Raw genomic sequence first — 25228 nt, forward strand, 5'->3', positions numbered from 1 at the left:
AACATTCTGAAAAAATGAAATAGCATGTTTGAGACCTCCTCCCAAAATAGCCCATGATCCTACTGTTTGACAATTCAGTACCCTTGCTATCTGATTTTGCAAGCAAATAGATTGTCAGTGGGTTTTTAGAACTTTATTATCTGTTCCCATATAGCAGTTCCAGTAGTAGGTCTACTGTAGATCTGAATGTTCATGTCCCCCCAAAGTTCATATATTGAAATCCCTAATACCCCCCACCCCCAACAGTGCGATGGTGTTTGGAGGTGGGACCTTTGAGAGGAAGTAGCTCAAGGAGGTACAGCCCATATGAGTGGGGTTAGTATCCTCATAAAAAAGACCCTCGAAAGCTCCCTTGCCCCTCCTGCCCCGTGAGGGCACAGTGTAAGATATCTTTGGGTTCTCACCAAACAACAGATCTGCCACCACCTTGATCTTGGACTTTCTAGTCTCCAGAATGATGAGAAATAAATTTGTTGTTTGCAAGCAATTCATTCTGTTGCATTTTTGTTACAGCATTCTAATGGTCTAAGATACTGTTCCTTTAAATTGTTCTTTGTGAAAATAATTTTTAAGTCTCCATATCCCATCTTGGTAAATTCATGTACCTTCTTGAGTTTCTGTAAGTCGTATCTGTCCAGTCAGTTTTCAGGATCTTTTTATATTATGAGACTAAAAATATAATTAAGTTTGGTATGCATCAACCTAATAATTTTTAGTGAATTAAGTTGTCATACTAGAATTTTACTTGAAAGGTCTTCCCATCCAGAAACAGAATTGCCTGTTGTATTGTAGGTATTTCTCATTCAGTCAGTCAGAAATGCCTTTGAAAGCCTGCTGTGTGCCAGCCCATGTGTTAAGGTCTTACGGATATATCTGTGAATAAAATGTACCTGTTCTCTGGTTTGGGGGAATCTACAATCTAAAGTAGACAATTAACTAACCAATTGCAATAAAGTTGCATGACGGTTATAGATAAAAAAGTACATATTGTTGGGCAGCAAGTGACAAGAACTTTTCATCGAAGAGCTCAAAAAGGTCTCTTGTTCATAAATTATCAAGTTAGGGTGAATATTGGGGTAGTATAGGAGGACTGCATGTCATGTGTGGTGTTAAAAGTTAAAAGCATGTTCTCAAGGATGAAAAGGAGCTTGGCAATTTCATAGTGTGTGAAAGTAGGTAGGTAGGAGCCAGATCTTAAAAAACTTAAATAAGGTATATTTAATACCTCAGGCAATAGGAAGTCATTTAAGCATTTTAAGAGGCAAATCATATATGCAGGTTTTGGAATGCAGTATGCAGAGTGATTTAGTGTGTCCATCTAAAGGTAGTTTGTCTTGATTCAAATCCTAGTTCTATATTTAGGCCATTGACATTGGGCAGTTTAGCATTAAACTTCTGTTTCTTGTGTATGGTATAATAATAGTATCTTATTTGTTTAGTTGTTAGTTTTATGTACTTAGTGCGTGAAAACACTTAATACAATTCATATCCCCTGGTAAGTATAATCAATCTGATTTCAGTATTGACCATCTGGTGATGTCCATGTGTAGAGTCCTCTCTTGTGTTGTTGGAAGAGGGTGTTTGCCATGACCAATGCATTCTCTTGGCAAAACTGTTTATCTTTGACCTGCTTCGTTTTGTACTCAAAGACCAAATTTGCCTGTTTCTCCAGGTAGCTAGCTCTTGACTTCCCATTTTTGCATTCCAGTCCCGTATAACGAAGAGGACATCTTTTTTGGGTGTAGTTCTATAAGGTCCTATAGGTCTTTATAGAACCGTTCAACTTCAACTTCTTCAGCATTACTGGTTGGGGCATAGATTACTGTGATATTGAATGGTTTGCCTTGGAAACAAACAGAGATCATTCTGTTATTTTTGAGATTGCATCCGAGTACTGCATTTTGGACTATCTTGTTGACTATGATGGCTACTCCATTTCTTCTAAGGAATTCTTGCCCACAGTAGTAGATATTATGGTTATCTTGAGTTAAATTCACCCATTCCAGTCCATTTTAGTTCACTGATTCCTAAAATGTCGATATTAACCCTTGCCATCTTCTGTTTGACCACTTCCAATTTGCCTTGAGCATTCATGAACTTAACATTCCAGGTTCCTATGCAGTATTGCTCTTTACAGCATCGGACTTTACTTCCATCACCCGTCACATCCACAGTTGGGTGGTGTTTTTGCTTTGACTCTGTCTCTTCGTTCTTTCTGGAGTTATTTCTCCACTGATCTCCGGTAGCATGTTGGGCACCTACCAACCGGGGGAGTGCATCTTTCAGTGTCATACCTTTTTGCCTTTTCATACTGCTCATGGGGTTCTCAAGACAAGAATACTGAAGTGGTCTGCCGTTCCCTTCTCCAGTGGACCACGTTTTGTCAGAACTCTCCACCATGACCCATCCGTCTTGGGTGGCCCTACACAGCATGGCTCATAGTTTCATTGAGCTAAACAAGGCTGTGGTCCATGTGATCAGTTTGGTTAGTTTACTGTGATTGTGGTTTTCATTCTGTCTGCCCTCTGATGGATAAGGATAAGAGACTTATGGAAGCTTCCTGAAGGGAGAGACTGACTGAGGGGGAAACTGGGTCTTGTTCTGATGGGTGGGGCCACATTCAGTAAATCTTTAATCCACAATTTTCTGTTGATGGGCGGGGATGTGTTCCCTCCTTGTTGCTTGACCTGAGGCCAAACTAGGGTGGAGGTAATGAAGGTAATGGTGACCTCCTTCAAAAGGTCCCATGCAGGCACTGTTGAACTCAGTGACCTGTAGCAGGCCACCGCCAACCCGAGACTCCTGGACACTCACAGGCAAGTCTGGCTCAGTTTCTTGTGGGGTCACTGTTCCTTTCTCCTGAGTCCTGGTGCACACAAGGTTTTTTTTTAATGCCCTCCCAAGTCTATTTCCCCAGTCCTGTGTAAGTTCTGGTGGTTCTATGGTGGGGTTAATGGCGACCTCCTCCAAGAGGGCTTATGCCATACCCTGGTCTGCTACACCCAGAGCCCCTGCCCCTGCGGGAGGCCACTACTGACCCATGCGTCTACAGGAGACACTCAGACACAGTTCTGGCTCAGTCTCTGTGGATGGCGCGTGCGTTTTTGTGCCCTTCCCAGGTCTGAGCAGCTCAGGTGACCAGGTGCTTGGAGAGTGCACTGTCATAGGTGAGCCATGCATCTTAATCGCCTCCTTGGTCCCAGCTGCTCGGTTTCCTGGGTGCCCCGTGAGAGCACCATCTCAGGTGTGCTGATCTCTGGAAAGCTGATCTCGGGCTGCGACCCTCCTGGCAGATGTCAGACAGCCAGGCTCTCAGGAAGACACGGTAGCAGCTGGGAGCCTGCTCACAGTTTGGAAGATGCCTTCTCTGGGGCTGAGATTGCAGCAACCCCTTGCCTTCCGGCTCTAGCTGTCACAAGTCTGCCTCTGAGCAGGGAAGGGCTGGCATACAGCCAGCTAGCTCTCCTTTGGTCAGTGCAAAGAAATAGAGGAAAGCAATAGAATGGGAAAGACTAGAGATCTCTTCAAGAAAATTAGAGATATCAAGGGAACATTTCTTGCAAAGATGAGTACAATAAAGGACAGAAACAGTATGGACCTAGCAGAAACAGAAAATACTAAGAAGAGGAGGCAAGAATACACAGAAGAACTATACAAAAAAGATCTTCATGACCCAGATAACCATGATGGTGTGATCACTCACCTAGACCCAGACATCCTGGAATGCGAAGTCAAGTGAGACTTCGGAAGCATCACTACGAACAAAGCTAGTGGAGGTGATGAAATTCCAGTTGAGCTGTTTCAAATCCTGAACGATGATGCTGTGAAAGTGGTGCACTCAGTATGCCAGCAAATCTGGAAAACTCAGAAATGGCCACAGGACTGGAAAAGGTCAGTTTTCATTCCAAAGAAAGGCAATGCCAAAGAATGTTCAAACTACCACACAATTGCACTCATCTCACACACTAGCAAAGTAATGCTCAAAATTCTCCAAGCTAGGGTTCAACAGTATGTGAACTATGAACTTCCAGATTTTCAAGCTGGATTTAGAAAAGGCAGAGGAACCAGAGATCAAATTGCCAACATCCATTGGATCATAGAAAAAGCAAGAGAGTTTCAGAAAAACATCTGCTTTATTGACTGCTCAAAAGTCTTTGTGTGGATCACAGCAAACTGTGGAAAATTCTTAAAGAGATGGGAATACCAGACCACCTGACCTGCCTCCTGAGAGATCTGTATGCAGGTCAAGGAGTAACGGTTAGAACTGGACATGGAACAACAGACTGGTCCAAATGGGGAAGGGAGTATGTCAAGGCTGTATATTGTCACCTTGCTTATTTAACTTATATGCAGAGTACAATATGCAAAATGCTGGGCTGGATGAAGCACAAGCGGGAATCAAGATTGCTGGAAGAAATATCAGGGGAAAAAAAAAAAAGAAATATCAGTAACCTCAGATATGCAGATGACACCACACTTATGGCAGAAAGCAAAGAAGAACTAAAGAGCCTCTTTATAAAAGTGGAAGAGGAGAGTGAAAAAGTTGGCTTATTAAAACTTAGCATTCAAAAAACTAAAATCATGGCATCCGGTCCCATCACTTCATGGTAAATAGATGGGGAAACAATGGAAACGGTGAGAGACTTTATTTTGGGGGGCTTCAAAATCCCTGCAAATGGTGACTGCAACCATGAAATTTTAAAAGGTGCTCGCTCCTTGGAAGAAAAGCTTTGACCAACCTAGACAGCATATTAAAAAGCAGAGATAGTGCTTTGCCAACAAAGGTCTGTCTAGTCAAAGCTGTGGTTTTTCCAGTAGTCATGTATGGATGTGAGAGTTGGACTATAATGAAAGCTGAGTGCTGAAGAGTTGATGCTTTTGAACTGTGGTGTTGGAGAAGTCTCTTGAGAGTCCGTTGGACTGTGAGGAGATCCAACCAGTCCATCGTTCAGGAAATCAGTCCTGAATATTCATTGGAAGAATTGATGCTGAGCCTGAAACTCCAGTACTTTGGTCACCTGATGGGAAGAACTGACTCATTGGGAAATACCCTTTGGCTGGGAAAGATTGAAGGTGAGAGGAAAAGGGGACAACAGAGGATGAGATGATTGGATGGCATTACTGATGCGATGGACATGAGTTTGAGCAGGCTCCAGGAGTTGGTGATGGACAGGGAAGCCTGGTGTGCTGCAGTCCATTGGGTCGCAAAGAGTCGGACACAACTGAGCGACTGAACTGACTGGTAAGTATAAATTACTGCTCAGTTATTGTTATTATTTGTATTATTGTTGAGTTAGAGTAGAGTAAGATTAATTGCAGCAAAACCTGTTAGTAATTCAAGGCAAGAGATAATCATCCCTTGGTTTGTTTAGTGGCAGGAAAAATAGAGAAAGAGATACTTTTTGAGAGAAATTTCCAAGGTAGGATCTTTGGCACTTGACGAATGAACAAATATTCGAGAGAGGGAGAGAGGAATGAAAGATGAGTCAAAGTACCTTAAACTGGGTTTGGAATGACGTTGATATAAATGCACCTATATCAGCTGCAGTAAGATAATATGTTAATTAAATAAATCAACATTGAAAGCTCATTTTTACTAAATAATAAGTAATAGATAATTCCCAGAAGTGAATCTTAACAAATTTGAAGCTCTGAGATTGATCCTTCTCCATCTATAGTAGATAAACTCCTGAGGAGGTTGAGAGAAGAATAAATGTAATTCAGACGTTCTTTTCTCATTTTCGTTTCATCTTTCCTTTCTATTTCTGCCATTTTTCATTTCTAGTTTTGTGATTCTGTTACTTTAATTTTTTAGTGTTAGGTTGAGCCATACAGGGGCTTCCCAGGAAGATCCCTGGAGAAGGAAATGGCAACCCACTCCAGTATTCTTGCCTAGAAAATCCCATGGACAGAGGATCCTGGTAGACTACAGTCCATGGGGTTGCAAAGAGTCGGACATGACTGAGTGACTTCACTTTCAAACTTCTGAGCCATATACAAGTTGCCATTGTTATAGATCAGAAAATATTTAACCAGAAACAAAATGGTTTAGTTCAGATCAGTCACTCAGACGTGTCTGACTCTTTGCGACCCCATGGACTGCAGCACGCCAGGCCTCCCTGTCCATCACCAACTCCCGGAGTTTACTCAAACTCAGGTCCATTGAGTCGGTGATGCCATCTCATCCTCTGTCGTCCCCTTCTCCTCCTGCCCTTAACCCAGCATCAGGGTCTTTTCAAATGAGTCAGCTTTTTGCATCAGGTGGCCAAAGTATTGGAGTTTCAGCTTCAACATCAGTCCTTCCAGTGAACATTCAGGATTGATTTCCTTTAGGATGGACTGGTTGGATCTCCTTGCAGTCCAGGGGACTCTCAACAGTCTTCTCAAACGCCACTGTTCAAAAGCATCAATTCTTCGGTGCTCAGCTTTCTTTATAGTCCAACTCTCACATCCATACATGACCACTGGAAAAACCATAGCCTTGACTAGGCAGACCTTTGTTAGCAAAGTAATAATGTCTCTGCTTTTTAATATGCTGTCTAGGTTGGTCATAACTTTCCTTCCAAGGAGTAAGCGTCTTTTAATTTCATGGCTGCAGTCACCATCTGCAGTGATTTTGGAGCCCAAAAAAATAAAGTCAGCTGCTGTTTCCACTGTTTCTCCATCTATTTGCCATGAAGTGATGGGACTCGATGCCATGATCTTTATTTTTTGAATGTTGAGCTTTAAGCCAATTTTTTCACTCCTCTTTCACTTTCATCAAGAGGCTCTTTAGTTCTTCACTTTCTGCCACAGGCATGGTGTCATCTGTATATCTGAGGTTACTGATATTTAACAAAATGATTAAATATTAACAGTTTTACATGGTTCATCAAGTTACATTGTCTTTCTGTAAGAATTTTTAACTGAGGCCATCAGAGTTCATTATGAATAAATTGAGTACCAAGTCCTGTCTGAAGGCATGTTGCAGTGATGACATAAGGCAAATGGAGCTGAACCCTGTGAACTAGGTGACTTAACCTGGCGTCATCTCTTCAATGTGGCTCTGGGAGGACATCATACAGCCAGGTTTTTTTGTTAGTTTTACCAAAAGGGACATGTTATATATTGTTTTGACTGTCTTTTACCTGATTATAAAAAGAGCACATAGAAATTAGCAAATTCACAAAACAAAACCATAAAGAAAAAAAATCATTTGTAATCCCATATCCAATGAAAAGTAGAATTGATTTTTAGTATATTTTCTTTCAGTCATATATACAGAAATACTCTTTTATTAAATACATCTTGCAACTGCATTATTTTTAAAGGGAAATGTAATGATGGATTTTTGTGAGGACATAGATTTATTGCTCCCCCTTATCATTAATAATTTCTCTCTTCTAAAGTGGTTTCTTTAATCCAAAATAAAACATTTAACTCTTAGCTGATATTTTTATTTAGTTTCTAGTATGAATATTTTGAGGGCTTCCTAGGTGGCAGTGGTAAAGAATCTGCCTACCAATTCGGGAGATGAAAAAGATGCAGGTTTGATCCCTGGGTCGGGAAGATCACTAGAGTAGGAAATGGCAACCTGCTCCAATATTCTTGCCTGGAGAATTCCACGGACAGAGGAGTCTGGTGGGCTGCAATTCATGGGGTCAGTGAGTCAGGACACAACTGAGTGACTGAACACATGTGCTCACATACACACAAATATTTTGATTATAGCTGGTCCTAGAGTGATTTTATTAAAACAGAAACAAAATTGAAAGCACTACTATTTTACTAATGGTTTCATAACAGCTTGTTGGTTTCATTGCATTTTTATAGCATTTTTAATTCTTTAAAGCTATCAGTTAATGTAACAGCTGTTTTTATCAGCATAACTATCTAGTTTCATACATAAGAAACCTGAGAGGGAATAAGAGATTAAGTTAGAAGCCCAAGTAGCTTTTCTAACAAGTAGTTAGAAAAACGCAGACTCGTAGCTTTGGCAAATGGTTTTTCCATTTACTGAAATGTAACTCTCAGAAATTATTCTAAGTCAATGTTTATTAAGCACTCAAAACAGGGAGATCAGAAATAAAGTTTACATCAAATGTAGAGAGTAGTGAGTGATCTGGGTTGGCTGGAGGGCAAGTATTTGGGGGATTTGGACTAGTGAGATCAGACTGGAAAGGCATTGGGAACCATTTTCAGGTCTGGAGACATAGGCAGAGAAATTACTTGTCTAATGGGAATAATATTTTAATGCCACGTCATTCCTTCTTGCCTACATATGTACAGTCTAAATGTATTTGAGGAATGCAAGGCAGCAGTGTATCCAGATGGCTGTTGTTACCACCCTTAGAACTAGACAGCCACAGTGAGAGAGGGCACCTTAGGGTTCAGAAGAGCCCAGACTCAAGCAGCACAACGTGACTAGTGGGAAAACACAGACTATTTAGGAACGCTGTTTAAGTTGTATGAGAAGAAAGTAAAGTTATGTACCTCCTATCTCTTAGATTTTGGTAAGCCTTTTGTGTACACCATCTGCTTTATTTCTCAACAACCTCATGAAATAGGGAGTATGATCTTCATTTTGAAGGTGATGAAACTGAAGCTAAGAGAAACTAAGTGATAATAGAGCAAGGAAGCAAGGATTTGAGCCAGATGGGAGGTCAGTGTCATGGGTCTTTTTGACACACTTTGCCATCTTTTCCAGTAAGACCTGTCAATTGCAGGTCTATTATGCTTAATAGGTTTTTTGAGTTCCTTGCCTTCATGTAATAAGCACAGTGCTTCAGATCTTAAAATGTAATTGAATTCTGATGATGAGTAACCATTGCCTGTAATGAGAAAGCATGTGTGTGAAGCAAACAAATCTGAAACTGGGATCTCCATCCCAGTGTGCAGACCTCCTGAAATGTTTTCAGATGTCAACATTTGTTTATTTTACTCTACTGAGTTATGTGAAACTTTACTTAGAAGAATGAATTGAGAGACCAAAGTTACCTGGAGGAAAAGATACTAAAAATACACAATTAACTAAAAATTGTCATAATTTGACACTCCCAGTTAGCTGAAAATTGTGCTCATTTGACATCATCTGAAATGCCACAATACAATCCCAATTTATGTGAGTAGGCACAGACAAGATTGTGTGTTCTACCATACAAAGCTAGTTTGTACCATGAAACTTCCTGCAATTATGGGTGCATTTACTTACCCATCTTTTGTTTGTATATGTACCACTTCACAGCAAACTAGAAGCAAGTTATGACATCTCAGCCAAAGGATAGTGTTGAATATAGGAACAGTATAATTCTTTGTGTGTGCTATTTCTGCAGTATTTGGAATGGATGGGATTTTCTTTGTTTTTTCTGAAACTTAGAGACCTAATTTTTAAATTTTCTTGTTATTTTTGTCATGTTTCTTAAAACTGATCCTTATTTAGTGAATCATGAGAGGAAATTAATGCTAAATATGTAGCCTTCTAGCTAGAACTTCTGGTGCTGGATTTTGATTCTTCAGTTGTCATGCACTGTTAACATACTTTTATTCTTTAACACTGCTCTTTGTTCTGTGGGAAATGGTACAAGGAAATAGGAATTTCCTCTCACCATTACCCCTCTGGCAATGTGTTTCAGTCTAATTCCCGGCTTGCACTCAGTCCTGGTTACTACCTCTTCTTCTTACTGGCAGTCTAAATTCTGCTTAATCTACGGAAAGGGGGGGTTCCAGACCGACGAGGAAACAGTTTTCAGACGCTGCACTGCAAGCATGTTAAGTTATCCCCCCACTGTGCAGTCTGGAAATCGGGGAGCAATTTTCTGGCAGTGAATTCTAATGAGCTGCTAAAGATGCCAGAGCGAGTGCGCGCACCCGGGCGTTTTCTTCTTTCCCCTCCCCCGCCTCTTCCTTTTCCCAAGCCCCCTCTTCTCCCTATTTCTCCTCCTCCTCCTTTATCCCCTCCCTCTGTGTCTCAGTTCTGCAGTAAACGAGGCTGAGGCACATTCCTGCTTTGCAAGGCTTTCTGCTAAGGATGTTCTGTGGCTTTTGTTTGGATTGCAGCATGCAGAATTACAGGTAATACTCAGAAATTGAGCTAGATAGATCGATGCTATTGAAATGTTTTCTAAGAGGCAAAATATTACATTGGAATCAATAAAAAAAAATTAAGTTATCTTAGCTAATTTTATTAGTGGTAACTAAATGGTATAAGTAGATTCCTTTTCTCCCCTGAAAAGCTCAAAAGAAAGGAAATGGGGTTAGATTGATCTGACTGGCGATTGATTTTGCTTTATGTTGGTCATGAAAGCCTGCTGTTGCTGTGCCTCCTCTGTAAAGTAAGAAACATTTATGTGGGGGTGCTGCTGAGGGTAGGCGTGAATAGTTGACCTGGGCGGGGTGGGATGGAGTGGGAGGTGGGATACCAGCCTGAGCTAGCCAGGTTCTTGATTAGGGGCATTGGATACAAAATGTAAAATGCTCTCTCCTTTTCTTCTGTCAGCTGTTCAGAGGAGACTCATTACAACTCCTGCTGAAGTCCTAGCCTTCCTCCCTTCTCTTCTGCCCCTGCCCCCCACCCTCACTGGCTGAAGACCTTGTACCCAGAGTTTGCCTTACTCCCCTGGTGCTATGTGTATGGTAAACCTGGTACTATGGCCGCATCTGGGACTGGCCAGACAACTGCTGCTGGTACTCCCTATTCCAAGAAGGATTTAAAGGGGAATTACACTGCAGGCAATGCACCAGAGCGGCAGCATCGCGAGCTTGGGGACTAAGGCTCCTCGGGCATTATTGCAGACACACAGAGCTGACCGCAATGACAGCAGCTGCTCCTTTGAACTGTTGGCAGCAGCCAAGCGGCAGCATGAAGTGAAAGATCACTCCTGAGCTCAAGATGAACTCTACCTTGGATGGTAATCAGAGCAGCCACTCTTTTTGCCTCTTGGCATTTGGCTACTTGGAAACTGTCAATTTTTGCCTTTTGGAAGTATTGATTATTGTCTTTCTAACTGTGTTGATTATTTCTGGCAACATCATTGTGATTTTTGTATTTCACTGTGCACCTTTGTTGAACCACCATACTACAAGTTACTTTATCCAGACCATGGCATATGCTGACCTCTTGGTTGGCGTAAGCTGCCTGGTCCCTTCTTTATCACTCCTCCACTACCCGCTTCCAGTAGAGGAGTCCTTGACTTGCCAAGTATTTGGTTTTGTAGTATCAGTTCTGAAGAGTGTCTCCATGGCCTCTCTGGCCTGTATCAGCATTGATAGATATATTGCTATCACTAAACCTTTAACCTATAATACCCTGGTTACACCCTGGAGACTACGTCTGTGTATTTTCCTGATTTGGCTATATTCCACCCTGGTCTTCCTGCCTTCCTTTTTCCACTGGGGCAAACCTGGATATCATGGAGATGTGTTTCAGTGGTGTGCGGAGTCCTGGCACACCGACCCCTACTTCACCCTGTTCATCGTGATGATGTTGTATGCCCCAGCAGCCCTTATTGTGTGCTTCACCTATTTCAACATCTTCCGCATCTGCCAACAGCACACAAAGGAAATCAACGAAAGGCAAGCCCGCTTCAGCAGCCAAAGTGGGGAGACTGGGGAGGTGCAGGCTTGTTCTGATAAGCGTTATGCCATGGTCCTATTCCGAATTACTAGTGTGTTTTACATCCTCTGGTTACCATACATCATCTACTTCTTATTGGAGAGCTCTACTGGCCACAGCAACCGCTTCGCATCCTTCTTGACCACCTGGCTTGCTATTAGTAATAGTTTCTGCAACTGTGTCATTTATAGTCTTTCCAACAGTGTTTTCCAAAGAGGACTAAAGCGCCTATCAGGGGCCATGTGTACTTCTTGTGCAAGTCAGATGGTAGCTAAGGACCCTTACACAGTTCGGAGCAAAGGCCCTCTTAATGGATTTCATGTCTGAAGTGGTTCAAATATTGAGTCACTCTGTGTTTTGTGTGTGTGTGTTTCCTTTTTATCTTTTTGTATTTCTAGTTCTCTGGGAAATGTGGGACAAAATAATTTGATTCTAAGCTATAGCTAACAAGTGATCCATCCAAAATACCTTGTTAAGTTTGCAGAAATGATTTTTTTAAATGCTTTTGAATGAGAAGAATCAGGACCATGAGGATAAATTGCTGTTCATAATGTCATGGAAGTGACTGTATTTCTCAGATTTAAAAATGAATAAAGCCATATCTAACACCTCTCCAGCTGGCATGACTGAACCTGGTTGTGAAAAGCGTCAGCATTTTTAAGTCTTTGTTTTCTTGTGCTTTTCTGGGTTCTTTCCAGCTGTTTAGGCTTCATGTACAATTGATTTAATAGGGAATATTAAAATACAGTGATGAATTAACTGTATAGTAATTAAGTGATGAATTCTTCATGTATGTCAAGGTATAACTATGCTGCAGGTTTCCACACTGTCCTTCAGAAAGCCGAATGTTTTGTCTTATTCTCTTGAGAAAATTCTCAATGCAGTGAATAATGTGAAAACTAAAACATTAATTTTAAATTTGTGCATTGAATTGTGAAGCAAAAGTACAGTCAAATTATATAATTTATATAAAAAACTAAGATATATTTTGTGCCATCCTTCACTGAGACCTAAAGAGATGTATGTACTGAAAGTGATTGTGTTCTAGTATTTTTGCCCATGCCCTTGTGTATGTATTAAGAATATTTGAATTGAGTTAGATTTCTCTTTTATAGCCAAATGCATTTTAATAACCTGAAAAATAATTAAATGATAGGCTTATGGCTGCCACTTTTATAATGGTGAAAATACATTAAAATGTATCTTTAGTTTCTCTGCTTTTTTTATCTAGAGACCTTTTGAAATATTAGAATATCAGGAAAAAAAGCATCCTAAGCAACTTGAGTCAGAAAATACACTATACATTTAGCTAGTTCTTTTTTTTAAAATAGAAGGCATTGATTGAGGTGTTCTCTTTGTAGTTAAATAAAGTGGCAACTAATTCTTTTTAAGAGCATTCTTTCAGTCAGTGTGAAGAAATCCATATTTAGTGTTAAGGAATGAGAGAAGAAATTCTGATTAAGTCTCCATTGCTATTCTCTTTCTGGGGAAAAAAAAGAAACATCATTGGGTTACAGTTCATTTGCTCAAATAGGTTTTGTTTTGTTTTGTTTTGTTTTTTTTTTTCAGCCAAAATACTAGCAAAATCTATAGAATTAGTAATTGAGAGTGCTGTGTATTTGTATGTATAGTGCTGTTTGGTTTCTCAAAGTGGTTATGTTTAGAGCAAGAGGTTTATTTTTCTAAAAGGAAAGAAGGATTTCCCAGCAGCTCCAGGCATAAAGTATTTCCTTTGCTTTCTGCTGGTTTTAATGTTTTGGAAGTCTTCAGGGAACTTGCATGATCTCTGCCTTTGGCTAGATGTTGTAATAGGAATGTGACAGTGGTGTTCAGTGAGATGGAAGATAGAAGAAAACGAAGGGAAATGGGTTAAAGTGGATTTTTGAGTCCAGGGAAGGACATGGATATTTGTAAAACAGGCAGATATCGTTTGGTTTTCCATCTTACTCCCATTTGAAATAAAGGATAGCATTCTTATGATGTTAGATTTTAGAGATTTGCTTTTAACCTCAAAATCATTCTACTTAAGCATTTTTATTTTTAAGAGAACAAGTATTAGCATAAACATTTAAATTTCAGATTCTGAGTTATTCCCAAAAGCTTGAAAATTTGGTTCTAAGTTATTTCAAAATTTAGAACTCCTGCTGAAATTGTGAGTTAACAGTGGCTTTGTTAAGTTGCCATTTGAAGTAGAAAACCTTCTGTTAGATTCTGAAAAATAGCTATATATAATTTCCCTTTATTTAAGTGGCACAGATTTTTTTTAAAAATTTCTCTCTTTCATGTATATATTAAAGAATGTAAACTGTTCAAATTGGCACAGTTTGCTTGTCAGTTTTTAGTTCTGCCAATATGGTAATCATAAAGATTAATTTTTATAGAAAACTGATGTTAAATCTACTAATTAGTCAGTTAGCATCAGTTTTTACTTTTGGGACGACTGAGCCCTTTTAATTTTTTCTTGCAGTAGGGTTCTGTCTTAGAGAAAACAGAAAGGCTTTTGGAAAAGATTTTTTGGAAATTTTATGAAGATGAGGAAATCTGTTTAATTTTCTGGAAATGGCTAATCACACTGATATTTTAATGACTGGAAAGGCAACAGTTCTTTTAATAAGAGCTTTTGTTAATGGATTTTTACATTTTTGCCCTAATACCAAATTTAGATGTTGTCAGAGGTTCCCCCCCCTCAACCCACCGCAGATTAGAACCTCTATCAATGTCTCAGCCTAAAACTAAAGTAGAAGTTAAGTAGATATAGTAATTTTAAAGGAAAACAAACCACCACCACCCCACCCGCCCTCTGTGAGGCTTGCTTAATATCAGATGTCTTTCCAGTTTATCTTGTCACCATTGGACCTTGTAAATGCTAAGGTTTCTTTCAGGTATCAATTCTGTTCTCATATTCCTTATCTGTACTGCTTTTACATTTTTGTTTTCTTGAGGTATGTGCATGCTGGGGAGAAGAGATGTGTCTGGATACAATCATACAGTCTTCTCTGGCTGAGGCAGTTTCTGTGTGATATATTTGCAGAGTTTGTATGTATTTATAAGTAACCTTTTCATCCTGGCCTATTTATTGCAACATTTAATGACATTTTGTTTAAATACCAGTTTTAACTGGTTGAGAATGAGAAAAAGTATTAGAGTCAGTCACCCTAGGCTTTGGCAAGACAAGCCTATTTAACTTTATATGGTATATGACTGATATCAGAGGAAGTGTAAGCTTTTTGTGATTGTGTTGAAATTATTTCATAGGAAATTTAAAAATAAGACTATACTAGTTGTATCTGTAGTTAATTGTGTTTTTAATACAATGATTTCACTGAAGGTGTGTTTTTTGCTCTTAGAGTGGAAAAGCAATTACAAAAGGACAATTATTCCACTTTAATGAAAAAATTGTCTTACAGCAGAATGGCTATTTGCATTTTTCATGGACCTGTTAGTTCTTACCCTAAATCCCATTTTGAAAAGGATTTTCTTTAAGGTTTATTGCTGGATAAATACTATTTTGAGCCTCTTAAATGACTTTTCCTTTTTACTTGAATAATGGTCTCAGTATTTTAAGAATTGGGAAAACTTGAATTTTTTGTACTGTTAAATGCATTTACTCTTCACCTCTTTGAACTTGAAAATGAAGCAACAGGGTTACGAGTTCCCAGGTGGTATAGTGATTTCTGGGAGTTTCCTCAGCTTTTCAGGTTTGATTAAAACATCAGCTTTTGATGATGATGTAGGAATTTTACTGACTCTGTGTTTTTGTATCATAAAAGACTTGTGAAATAAATTATTGACAAACCGGAATTTATTGCTATATGAAGAGATTTGGGGAAGTTTAAGGATGGGGAGAATCATCGAATTATGAAAAAATTCTAAAGGCTTCATAAGTCATTTGTGTTGATTTTTATGTACTTTTTCCATTTCAGGTTAAAGTTTTATATTAAATATACATATTATTAATATATTTTGCAGACCAAAGGAATGTTCTAGACATTTCCTATGGCTATAAATGAGTCATTTGGCTTTTCTTCAAAATTTAGGTAATAAGGGAATCATGATATGTAAAATGAACTCTGAACAGAGAATCTGTGATTCTGTTACTAATTGACACATTTTGTAAGGGCTAGTGGTTTCTCTAAGCACTTGGTTTTTTCTATTTATAATAATCCTTTCATCCTTCACAGGGTTACTTTGAGGACTGAATTAGATAATGGATGTAAAAGAACTTTGTAATATGTAAAGTGCTTTGCAAATAAAAATGAATACTGTTATTTATCTGCCATAGTTTTATATCTAAGGAAGTTTTACATGTTGGTGTGATATTACCCCACGTAAGATCTTTGAAAGCCAATCCCACATTTAAGTAGAGAGGCATGATAAATTCTCACCTTTCTAAAATGACAGTAGTTTAAATTGAACATAAAACTATTCCATTTACTCCCTTTCCTTGTTTCTAAAGTCTCTAAAGCTAGGTTCAGTGTGTCTTCATACCTTTATCGCCCAAATCTAACATGGAACCTGGCTTAGTATCGAAGTTTTGTTAAGTTTTACAGAACTAATGAATGACCCTCTCTAATGATCACTTCTAGTCACTATTATAGAGCAGTAATAGTCAAAGGGTATTCTGAAGCCCATTAGCAGTTTTTCATATGGTCAAGGCCATTCTAAACTCCAAATAGTAAACATCTCTCTTTGTACCAAGAAGTAGTGTGGGAATGTGTGTGATTTATATGCTAGGTAACTTTACTCCTAAAAGTTCAGTAGCCTTGGCCAACGGACTTTTTGTTACTGTTATTTAGTTGCTAAGATGTGTCTGACTCTCTTACCACTCCATAGACTGTAGCCCACCACCAGGCTTCTGTGTCCATGGGATTTCCCAAGCAAGAATACTGGAGTGGGTTGCCATTTCCTTCTCCAGAGGATCTTTCTGACCCAGGGATCATACCCACATCTCCTGCATTGGCAGGCAGATTCTTGACCTCTGAGCCACTAGGGAAGCACCAGGGAATTTAAGTCAGTGCTGTCAGACTGCCAGTTTCTCACAGTATGTACAAGATTTTGGCTTTAGATCAACATAAGGTACGCTGTAAAAATCAGCCACAATGAAAGAAGCATGGTAGAATAGGACAGCTTGGTGAAAGAAATTGCTTTTTTTTTTTCTTTTTTCTCTTAGTCTTTACCACTTTTCCATCTTTCCTTCCTTTCTTTTCTTAACACACTGTTGGTCATGTATTCAGGCTGAAGTGCTTATGGTACTGCTATTGTTGTTGTTCAATCATTAAGTCATGTCTGACTCTTTGTGACCCCATGGACTGCAGCACAAAAGGCTCCTCTGCCCTCCACTGTCTCCCAGAGTTTACCCAACTTCGTGTCCATTGAGTTGGTGATGCTATCTAAGCATCTCATCCTCTGCCACCTCCTTCTCCTTTTGCCTTTAATCTTTCCCAGCATCAGGGTCTTTTCCAGTGAGTCGGCTCTTTGCATCAGGTGGCCAAAAAGTATTGGAGCTTTAGCATCAGCATCAGTCCTTCCAATTAATATTCAAGGTTGATTTCCTTTAGGAGTGACTGGTTTGATCTCTTTGCAGTCCAAAGGACTACGAAGAGTCTTCTCCAGCACCAGCCTCAGTTTTTTGTCGCTGAGCCTTTTTTATGGTCCAACTCTCATGTCTGTACATGATTATTGGAAAAATCATAGCTTTGACTATATGGATCTTTGTCAACAGAGTGATGTCTCTACTTTTTAATATGCTGTCTAGGTTTATCACAACTTTTCTTCCAAGGAGCAAGCGTCTGTTAAGTTCATGACTGCAGTCACTGTCGCAGTGATTTTGGAGCCCAGGTAAAGAAAATCTGTCACTGCTTCCAATTTTTCTTCTTCTGTTTGCCACAAAGTAATGGGACCGGATGTAATGGTCTTAGTTTTTTTAATGTTGAGTTTCAAGTCAACTTTTTCACTCTCTTCTTTCACCCTCATCAAGAGGCTCTTTAGTTCCTCTTCACTTTCTGCCATTAAAGTGGTGGTATCTGCATATCTGAGGTGGTTGATATTTCTCCCAACAATCCTGATCCCGACTTGTGATTCATCAGCCTGGCATTTCACGTGACGTTAAACCAGCAAGGTGACAGTATACAGCTTTGGTGTTCTCCTTTCCCAGTGTCGAAGCAGCCCATTGTTCCATATCTGGTTTGAACTGTTGCTTCTTGATTCCCATACAGGTTTCTCAGGAGACAGGTAAGGTGATCTGTTACTCCTGTCTTTTTAAGAATTTTCCAGTTTGTTACGATCCATACCGTCAAAGGCTTCCATGCAGTCAGTGAAGCAGAAGTAGATGTTTTTCTGGAATTCCCTTGCTTTCTCCATGATCCAACGAATGTTGGCATTTTGATCTTTGGTTCCTCTGCCTTTTTTAAACCCAGCTTGTACATCTGAAAGTTCTTAGTTTATGTACTGCTGAAGCCTTGCTGGAGGGATTTTGAGCATAACCTTGGTAGCATGCGAGATGAACGCAATTGTGTGGTAGTTTGAAGCTTCTTTGATATTATTCTTTTTTGAGATTGAAATGAAAACTAACCTTTTCAAGTCCTGTGGCCATTGTTGAGTTTTCCAGTTTGCTGACATATTGAGTGCAGCCCTGTCACAGCATTATCTTTTAGGATTTTAAATAGCTCAGCTGAAATTCCATCACCTCTTCTAGCTTTGTTCAGAGTAATGCTTCCTAAAGGCCCACTTGACTTCATACTCCAGCATGTCTGTCTCTAAGTGAGTGATCACACCATTGTGATTATCTGAGTAATTAAGACCTTTTCTGTGCAGTTCTTCTGTATATTATTGCCACCTCTTCTTAATCTCTTCTGCTTCTGATAGGTTCTTAGACATTTCTGTCCTTTATTGTGCCCATCCTTGCATGACATCTTCAATTTTCTTGATGGGATCTCTTAGTCTTTCCTATTCTATTGTTTTTCTCTATTTGCATCATTCCTTTAAGAAGGCCTTCTTATATTTTCTTGCTGTTCTCTGGAATTCTACATTCAGTTGGATAAATCTTTCCGTTTCTTCCTTGCGTTTCACTTCTCTTCTTTCCTCAGCTGTTTGTAAAGCCTCCTCAGACAACCACTTTGCCTTCTTGTATTTCTTTTTCTTTGGAGTAATTTTGGTCACTGCCTCCTGTATAGTGTTAGGAACCTCTGTCCGTAATTCTTCAGGCAGTCTGTCTACCAGATCTCACCCCTTAAGCCTATTTATCACCTCCACTGTATAATCATAAGGGATTTGATTTAGGTCATAACTGAATGGCCCAGTGGTTTTCCCCTCTTTCTTCACTTTAAGCCTGAATTTTGCAGTAAGGAGCTCAAGTCACCTCCCCGTCTTGTTTTTGCTGACTGATTATGTTCTTTGTAGATGAAGAGGCTCTATGTATACAATTGTATTGTATAGAAGAAGCTCTATGCAATGTATGTATGAAGAAGCTCTATACAATCTGATTTCAGTATTGACCATCTACTGATGTCCATGTGTAGAGTTGTCTCTTGGGTTGTTGGAAAAAGGTGTTTGCTGTGACCAGCATATTTTTTTGACAAAACTGTTAGCCTTTGCCCGGCTCCATTTTGTAATCTAAGGCCAAACTTGCTTGTTGTTACGGGCTATCTCTTGACTTCCTACATTTGCATTCCAATTCCCTATAATGAAAAGGACATCTTATTTTGGTGTTAGTTCTAGAAGGTGTTGTACGTCTTCATAGAACCAGTCAGCTTCAGCTTCTTCATCATCAGTGGTTGGGGCATTGACTTGGATTACTGTGATGCTGAATGTTTTGCATTGGAAATGAACTGAGATCATTCCATTATTTTTAAGATTGCACCCAAGTTCTGTGTTTCGGAATCTATTGTTGACTATGAGGGCTACTCCATTTCTTTTAAGGGATTCTTGCCCACAGGAGTAGATACAATGGTCATGTGAATTAAATTTACCCATTCTGGTCCGCTTAGTTTACTGATTCCTAAGATGTCAGCATTCAGTCTTGCCATCTCCTGCTTGACCACATCCAGCTTGCCTTGATTCATGGACCTTATATTCCAGGTTCCTATGCAATATTGTTCTTTACAGCATCAGACTTTATTTTCACCGGCAGATAACATCCACAACTGAGCACCTTTTCCACTTTGGCCCAGCCACTTCATTTCTTTCTGGAACTATTAGTAGTTGCCCTCTGGTCTTCCCTAGTAGCATACTGGACACCTTTCGACCTGGGCAGTTAATCTTCGGGTATCATATCTTTTTGCCTTTTCATGCTGTTCCTGGGGTTCTTGTGGCAAGAATACTAGAGTAGATTGCCATTTCCTCCTCCAGTAGACCACATTTTGTCAGAACTCTTCACTGTGACCCATCCATTTTGGGTAACATTGCGTGGCATGGCATTTTCATTAAGTTACATAAGCCCATTTACCATGACAAGGCTGTGATCCATGAAGAGGATGATTCTGCTGTAGGGTATGGAAAATTGTATCATGCCATAACTGGCTTTTAGGGAAAGTTTAAGAAGCAGTCAAGAAGCACTTATGTAGCTAGCTCTATTAGATGCCAGTATTGCTAGCTGGCCTCAGGGATTTAAAGAAGGATCACATGATTACTTTCTTATGGAACTTCATAGTTTTTACATGTATCATATGGAAAAATTCTGTGATCCATTTCTCAAAAGGCTTCACAGAGTGACTATCTGGGTAAATTTACCAAGCCTACTGGGACAGTTGGCATACCATGGGTCTGTTTCTTGGGGTGGGTCCGTGTATGGGTGCGTGTGCATGTCTGTGGTCAGTCGTGTCCGACTCTCTGCAACTCCGTGGGCTGTAGCCCGCCAGGGTCCATGGGATTTGCCAGTGTTTAAGATCATGTTACTTCATTAGTTTAAAATAAGAAATCAGTGCTGGCAGTAGGGAGCAATCTTTCTCTCTTGATTGGTCTTCATGGGAAGCCAGGCCATATTCAGAATGTTGCTTGGTGCGAATGAAATCTCAGAATATGGTTCTGTAACATGAACTTTTCCTGATATAAGACTGAGCCTGATATTCTACCTCTATGATCAGAAAACCTGGTCATTGGGATGCTGATGAAAGTTGAAATTATTTGTACTTTTAGCACTGACCTTCTAATTGACATATTCTTTAGTTAAATTAACTTTTTTGTTACTTACCTTTTAGTATATTTCCTTGCAAATTTACAGTCTTCTAACTTATTCTTTTTGAGGTGGTTGTATATATCACTTTTACCATAAAACTTTGTTTTCTGATTTCATATTCAAAGAGTGGCCTCATTACTTTGTTAACTTGGGGAAGCAACTCATCTTGGTTTTCATAGAGCAAATATATACTATCTAGTTGGAAAAACAAGATCTATGAAAATACCTATAAAAATCAACAGTATAAGGTTATTAGAAACATTGAATTTTTGAAAGTCATATTATCCCCAAAGGAGACAGGGAAGGCCATTTGAGCTGAAAAAGACATTATAGATCATTTATTCTGATTCTCTTTTTACCAATAGGAAAACAGTCCAGTGGCCACATAACCATTTGTGACAATACTCAGACTGCCTACTTCCTAATTCATTGTCCTTTCCTGTTATATCTTGTTCTTTTTGCAGAGGAGTTGGAGCTTGACTTTATTCAGTCAAGTCCTGAAGAAGACTTAAAGGCTGATATGTGGTGTATATATGTGCTTGGGTGTGTAATTTTAGGTGTATAAAGCATTATGGGCAACAGTATAATTGTTAACAGAGTCTTACTATGCTTCAGAAGAGTTTTATAAACTTTGTCTTATTTAATCCTTCCAACAGTCTCTGAGCTAGTGATTCATATTATTAACCCCATTACAAAAATGAGAAATGTGAGATTTGGAGTAGCCAGAGTCAAGCAGTTAATGATAGAAGATATGGGATTTAAACCCAAGTCTTTCTGACTTCAGAACCTACATTGTTACCTCATGTAACTGTCACAGAAACTTATCGGGTAGGGCTTTTTTATTTTTTGTTTATATATACATATATAAAACAGGTGAGGAAACTTAGGTTTAGAGAGATTAAGAAACTTTTATCAATATATCAGCTAACTTCTATACTTGGAAAATATGTGACAGACTTCTACTAAATATTAGCAGATTTAGTATGCATGTTTATTTCTGTTAACTCCACAGTCAGTTCAGTTCAGTTCAGTTGCTCAGTCATGTCCGACTCTTTTCATTCCCGTGGACTGTAGCATGCCAGGCTTCCATGTCCATCACCAACTCCTGGAGCTTGCTCAAACTCATGTCCATCCAGTCAGTGATGCCATCCAACCATCTCATCCTCTGTCATCCCCTTCCCCTCCTGCCTTCAGTCTTTCCCAGCATCAGGGTCTTTTCCAAGGAGTCAGTTCTTTGTATCAGGTGGCCAAAGTATTGGAGTTTCAGCTTCAGCATTAGTCCTTCCAATGAATATTCAGGACTGATTTCCTTTAGGACTGACTGGTTTGATCCACTACAAAAATAGCAGAAGTATAATACATATGGACAAAGAGAAGAGGAGCAGAGTTATTGGCAGGTGAATGAACCCAAGAAAATGTGGGGTTATAGAAACCCAGCAGACAAGTGGTAACTGCAGAATTGACAAAGCTGAATTCTAAAGTCATGGAGGAGGGACAAAAAGAGTCAAACTAATCTGCCCATAAAACCCAATAAATAGGTGGAAATTAGATTCTTTATATGCCTCTACAGGCAGAGAGTAGCATGAAGCTGAAAATGAAACAATTGTTAGCAAGTTTATTGAAAGCACACTTAGGTACTGTCACCTACTACCTTGATCTCCATCCCAAGCTGGCCCTAGCAGACAACTTCACCATCCCAGCAGAAGACGGGAAAGTTACTCTTCAGAGATTGAGCCACAGATGTTCCAGATGCCTGGCATAGCTGAGAATGTGCCTAAAACACCTTGTCGAAAACCTGAGTGTCAAAAGAATGTCTGCTTGTTAAATAATCAGTGTCCTCTTCCTGGGCTTCCCTGGTGGCTCAATGGTAAGAATACATCTGCCAGTGCAGGAGACATGGATTCAATCCCTGGATTGGTAAGATCCCTGGAGAAGGAAATGGCAACCCACTCCAGTATTCTTGCCTGGGAAATCCATGGACAGAGGAGTCTGGCGGGCTAGAGTTCACGGGACTCACAGAAGAGTCCTACACAACTGAGCAACTAAACAACAAAAACATCCTCTTCCCATTACACTTCTAGAATGCTCTTAGTCAACCTTAAACTTTCTAAAGCAGGAGATAAGAGGAGTCCAGTCTGGGGGCCAGTATTTGAAGGCGCTCAGTTCAAACGGACTGGGCAGGCCCATCACTTTAAGTTGATGCCCATCAGTCAGTGAATCCCACTCATGCATCTAAGGCTTCCAGTTGATTTTTATTCCTTATATTTTAATATCAGTAGTCAACAAGAGAAAGTCTTATGAATAGATTTGAGAATATGTATCATAAATGTGCAAAACCCAAAACAAATCAGAGGAAGCAGAGGCAATGCAAGTCACAGAAGAAACCCACCCCCCCAAAATCCAGTATTTATAACTGAATATTTTCAGAGATGATTTTGCTTCCATTAAAGAAAAGTGAAAGTGAAGTCGCTCAGTCGTTTCCGACTCTTTGCGACCCCGTGGACTGTAGCCTACCAGGCTCTTCCGTCCATGGGATTTTCCAGGCAAGAATACTGGAGTGGGTTGCCATTTCCTTCTCCAGAAGATCTTCCCAACCCAGGGTTTGAATCTGGGTCTCGAGCATTGTAGGCAGACGCTTTACCATCTGAGCCACCAGGGAAGTCCAAGCATTAAAGAAAATAGGATGCCATTAAAAAAAAAAAAAAAAAAACAGAATAAGAAAGCTCTTGAGATTAAAAATATAATCAGACATTTTTAAAAATTAGAAAAGTTGGAAGATAAAATTGAGATAGACCAAATAGTGAAACAAAAAGCAGTAAAGTAGATGAAAGCAAGACAATTAGAGACGTGACCAAGGGGGTCCAATATCTGACTAAGAAAACTTTCAGAAACAGAGAAGAAGAATGGAGACATTCTCAAATATCACAAGAGAAATTTATCAACTGAAGGGTATGAGTTTACATAATGAAAAGGAAGTAGTCACTTATGAATGTGAGAGTTGGACCAGAAAGAAGGCTGAGCACCAAAGAATTGATGCTTTCAAACCATGGTGCTAGAGAAGACTCTTGAGAGTCCCTTGGACAGCAAGATCAAACCAGTCAATCCAAAGGGAAGTCAACCCCTGAATACTCTTTGAAAGCCCTGACGCTGTAGCTCTTAATACTTTGGCCACCTAATGTGAACAACCAGCTCATTAGAAAAGACCCTGATGCTGGGAAAGATTGAAGGCAAAAGGAGAAGAGGGCAACAAGATGAGATGGTTGGATAGCATCAGTGATTCAGTGGATGTCAACTTGGGCAAATTCTGGGTGTTGGTGAGGCACAGGGAGGCCTGTTGTGCTGCAGTGCATGGGGTGAAAAGAGTCTGACATGACTTAGCAACTGAACAACAACAACAATGAAAAGGCCCAACCAGCTTAATGTAATAAAAAAAGACTTTTTAATGGCAAATCATAAAATTTCAGAAAACTGAGGATGAAGAAAACCCTAAAGGTATCTTGGTCTTGAGTAGGGACGGGGCTGTAGAAACATCCTACCATGTTGGACTTCCTATCACATTGAAGCAAGAAAATAATTGGGAATAAGTTCAAAATTTTAAGAAGTGATTTTTAACCTACAATTTTATGCCCAGTCAAACTTTCATTCAAGTGTGAGGGTAAAACCCATTTTGAGATATTTGGGGTCTCAAAATATTTACCTGCCTTACAAATACGGATACATAGAACACTGAAGTAAAGAAAAAATCTCATAATTAGTAACTTTAGAAAAAGTAGAAAATTAAAGAAGGAAATTTGATCATGATACATACTCTGTGATTCAGTTATGAACAATATTGATTTAGCCAAAAATTGTAGCAAAGTTATATTGAGTGTCTTGATGAGGGTAGGGAAGTATGTGTGGGAGGGTAGATTGGGTTGGGGCTGTAACAGAGCCACAATATCACCTCCCATACTAGAAACACTATTTTTCCAAAAAGCCAGAAAGTTGCAACTACACATTTTCTTCAGAAATTTAAAAAAAAAAAAAAAACAGCTTAAAAATTAAAAATTTGGAAATAGTTGCCTTTTGACAGCAGGGAATAGTGTGAAGTGTGAGAGGTCTGTTCTTTTTCTTTGTAGGCTTTGTGTTTGACCTTTACAACTATGTTTGTGTATTATTTTTTTATGAAAAGCATAGAGCACATTTAGGGAGAGGTAGGTAAGTTTTAACAGAATGAAATCAGGAAGTGTAGGTTTAGAACATATCACTGAAGTAGAAAATGAGGGTATGATAACACTGTATTACCTGTGGTCCTGTACTGAGCAGTTCCTAGTTATCATCTGATTTCTTCCTCCTAGAAGGCAGGCAAGAGGGATGTTATCCCTCTTTGACGATTGTGAAAATTGAGTTTTGAGGCTCTAAGACCTTTTTGATTTCTAATCTGTTACTATGCCTCATAAGTATGTTTGAATCTTTCTAAATTTATC

The 25228-nt window shown here is 39.4% G+C and overlaps 2 protein-coding genes across 6 annotated transcripts in view; both read left to right on the forward strand.

Moving 5' to 3' along the window:
* The window catches only part of RABGAP1 (RAB GTPase activating protein 1), a 159881-nt gene that overhangs the window by 76195 nt on the left and 58458 nt on the right, over nucleotides 1-25228 (forward strand). The gene's annotated exons all lie outside the window — the stretch shown is intronic.
* GPR21 (G protein-coupled receptor 21) lies at nucleotides 9646-23513 on the forward strand. The gene is made up of 2 exons (XM_020872141.2): nucleotides 9646-10050; nucleotides 10475-23513. Exon 2 carries the CDS (start codon nucleotides 10868-10870, stop codon nucleotides 11915-11917), a length of 1050 nt encoding a protein of 349 aa, XP_020727800.1. The 5' UTR covers nucleotides 9646-10050; nucleotides 10475-10867; the 3' UTR covers nucleotides 11918-23513.

Source organism: Odocoileus virginianus, chromosome 2 (assembly GCF_023699985.2).
Source record: "Odocoileus virginianus isolate 20LAN1187 ecotype Illinois chromosome 2, Ovbor_1.2, whole genome shotgun sequence".
Taxonomy (NCBI): Eukaryota; Metazoa; Chordata; class Mammalia; order Artiodactyla; family Cervidae; genus Odocoileus; species Odocoileus virginianus.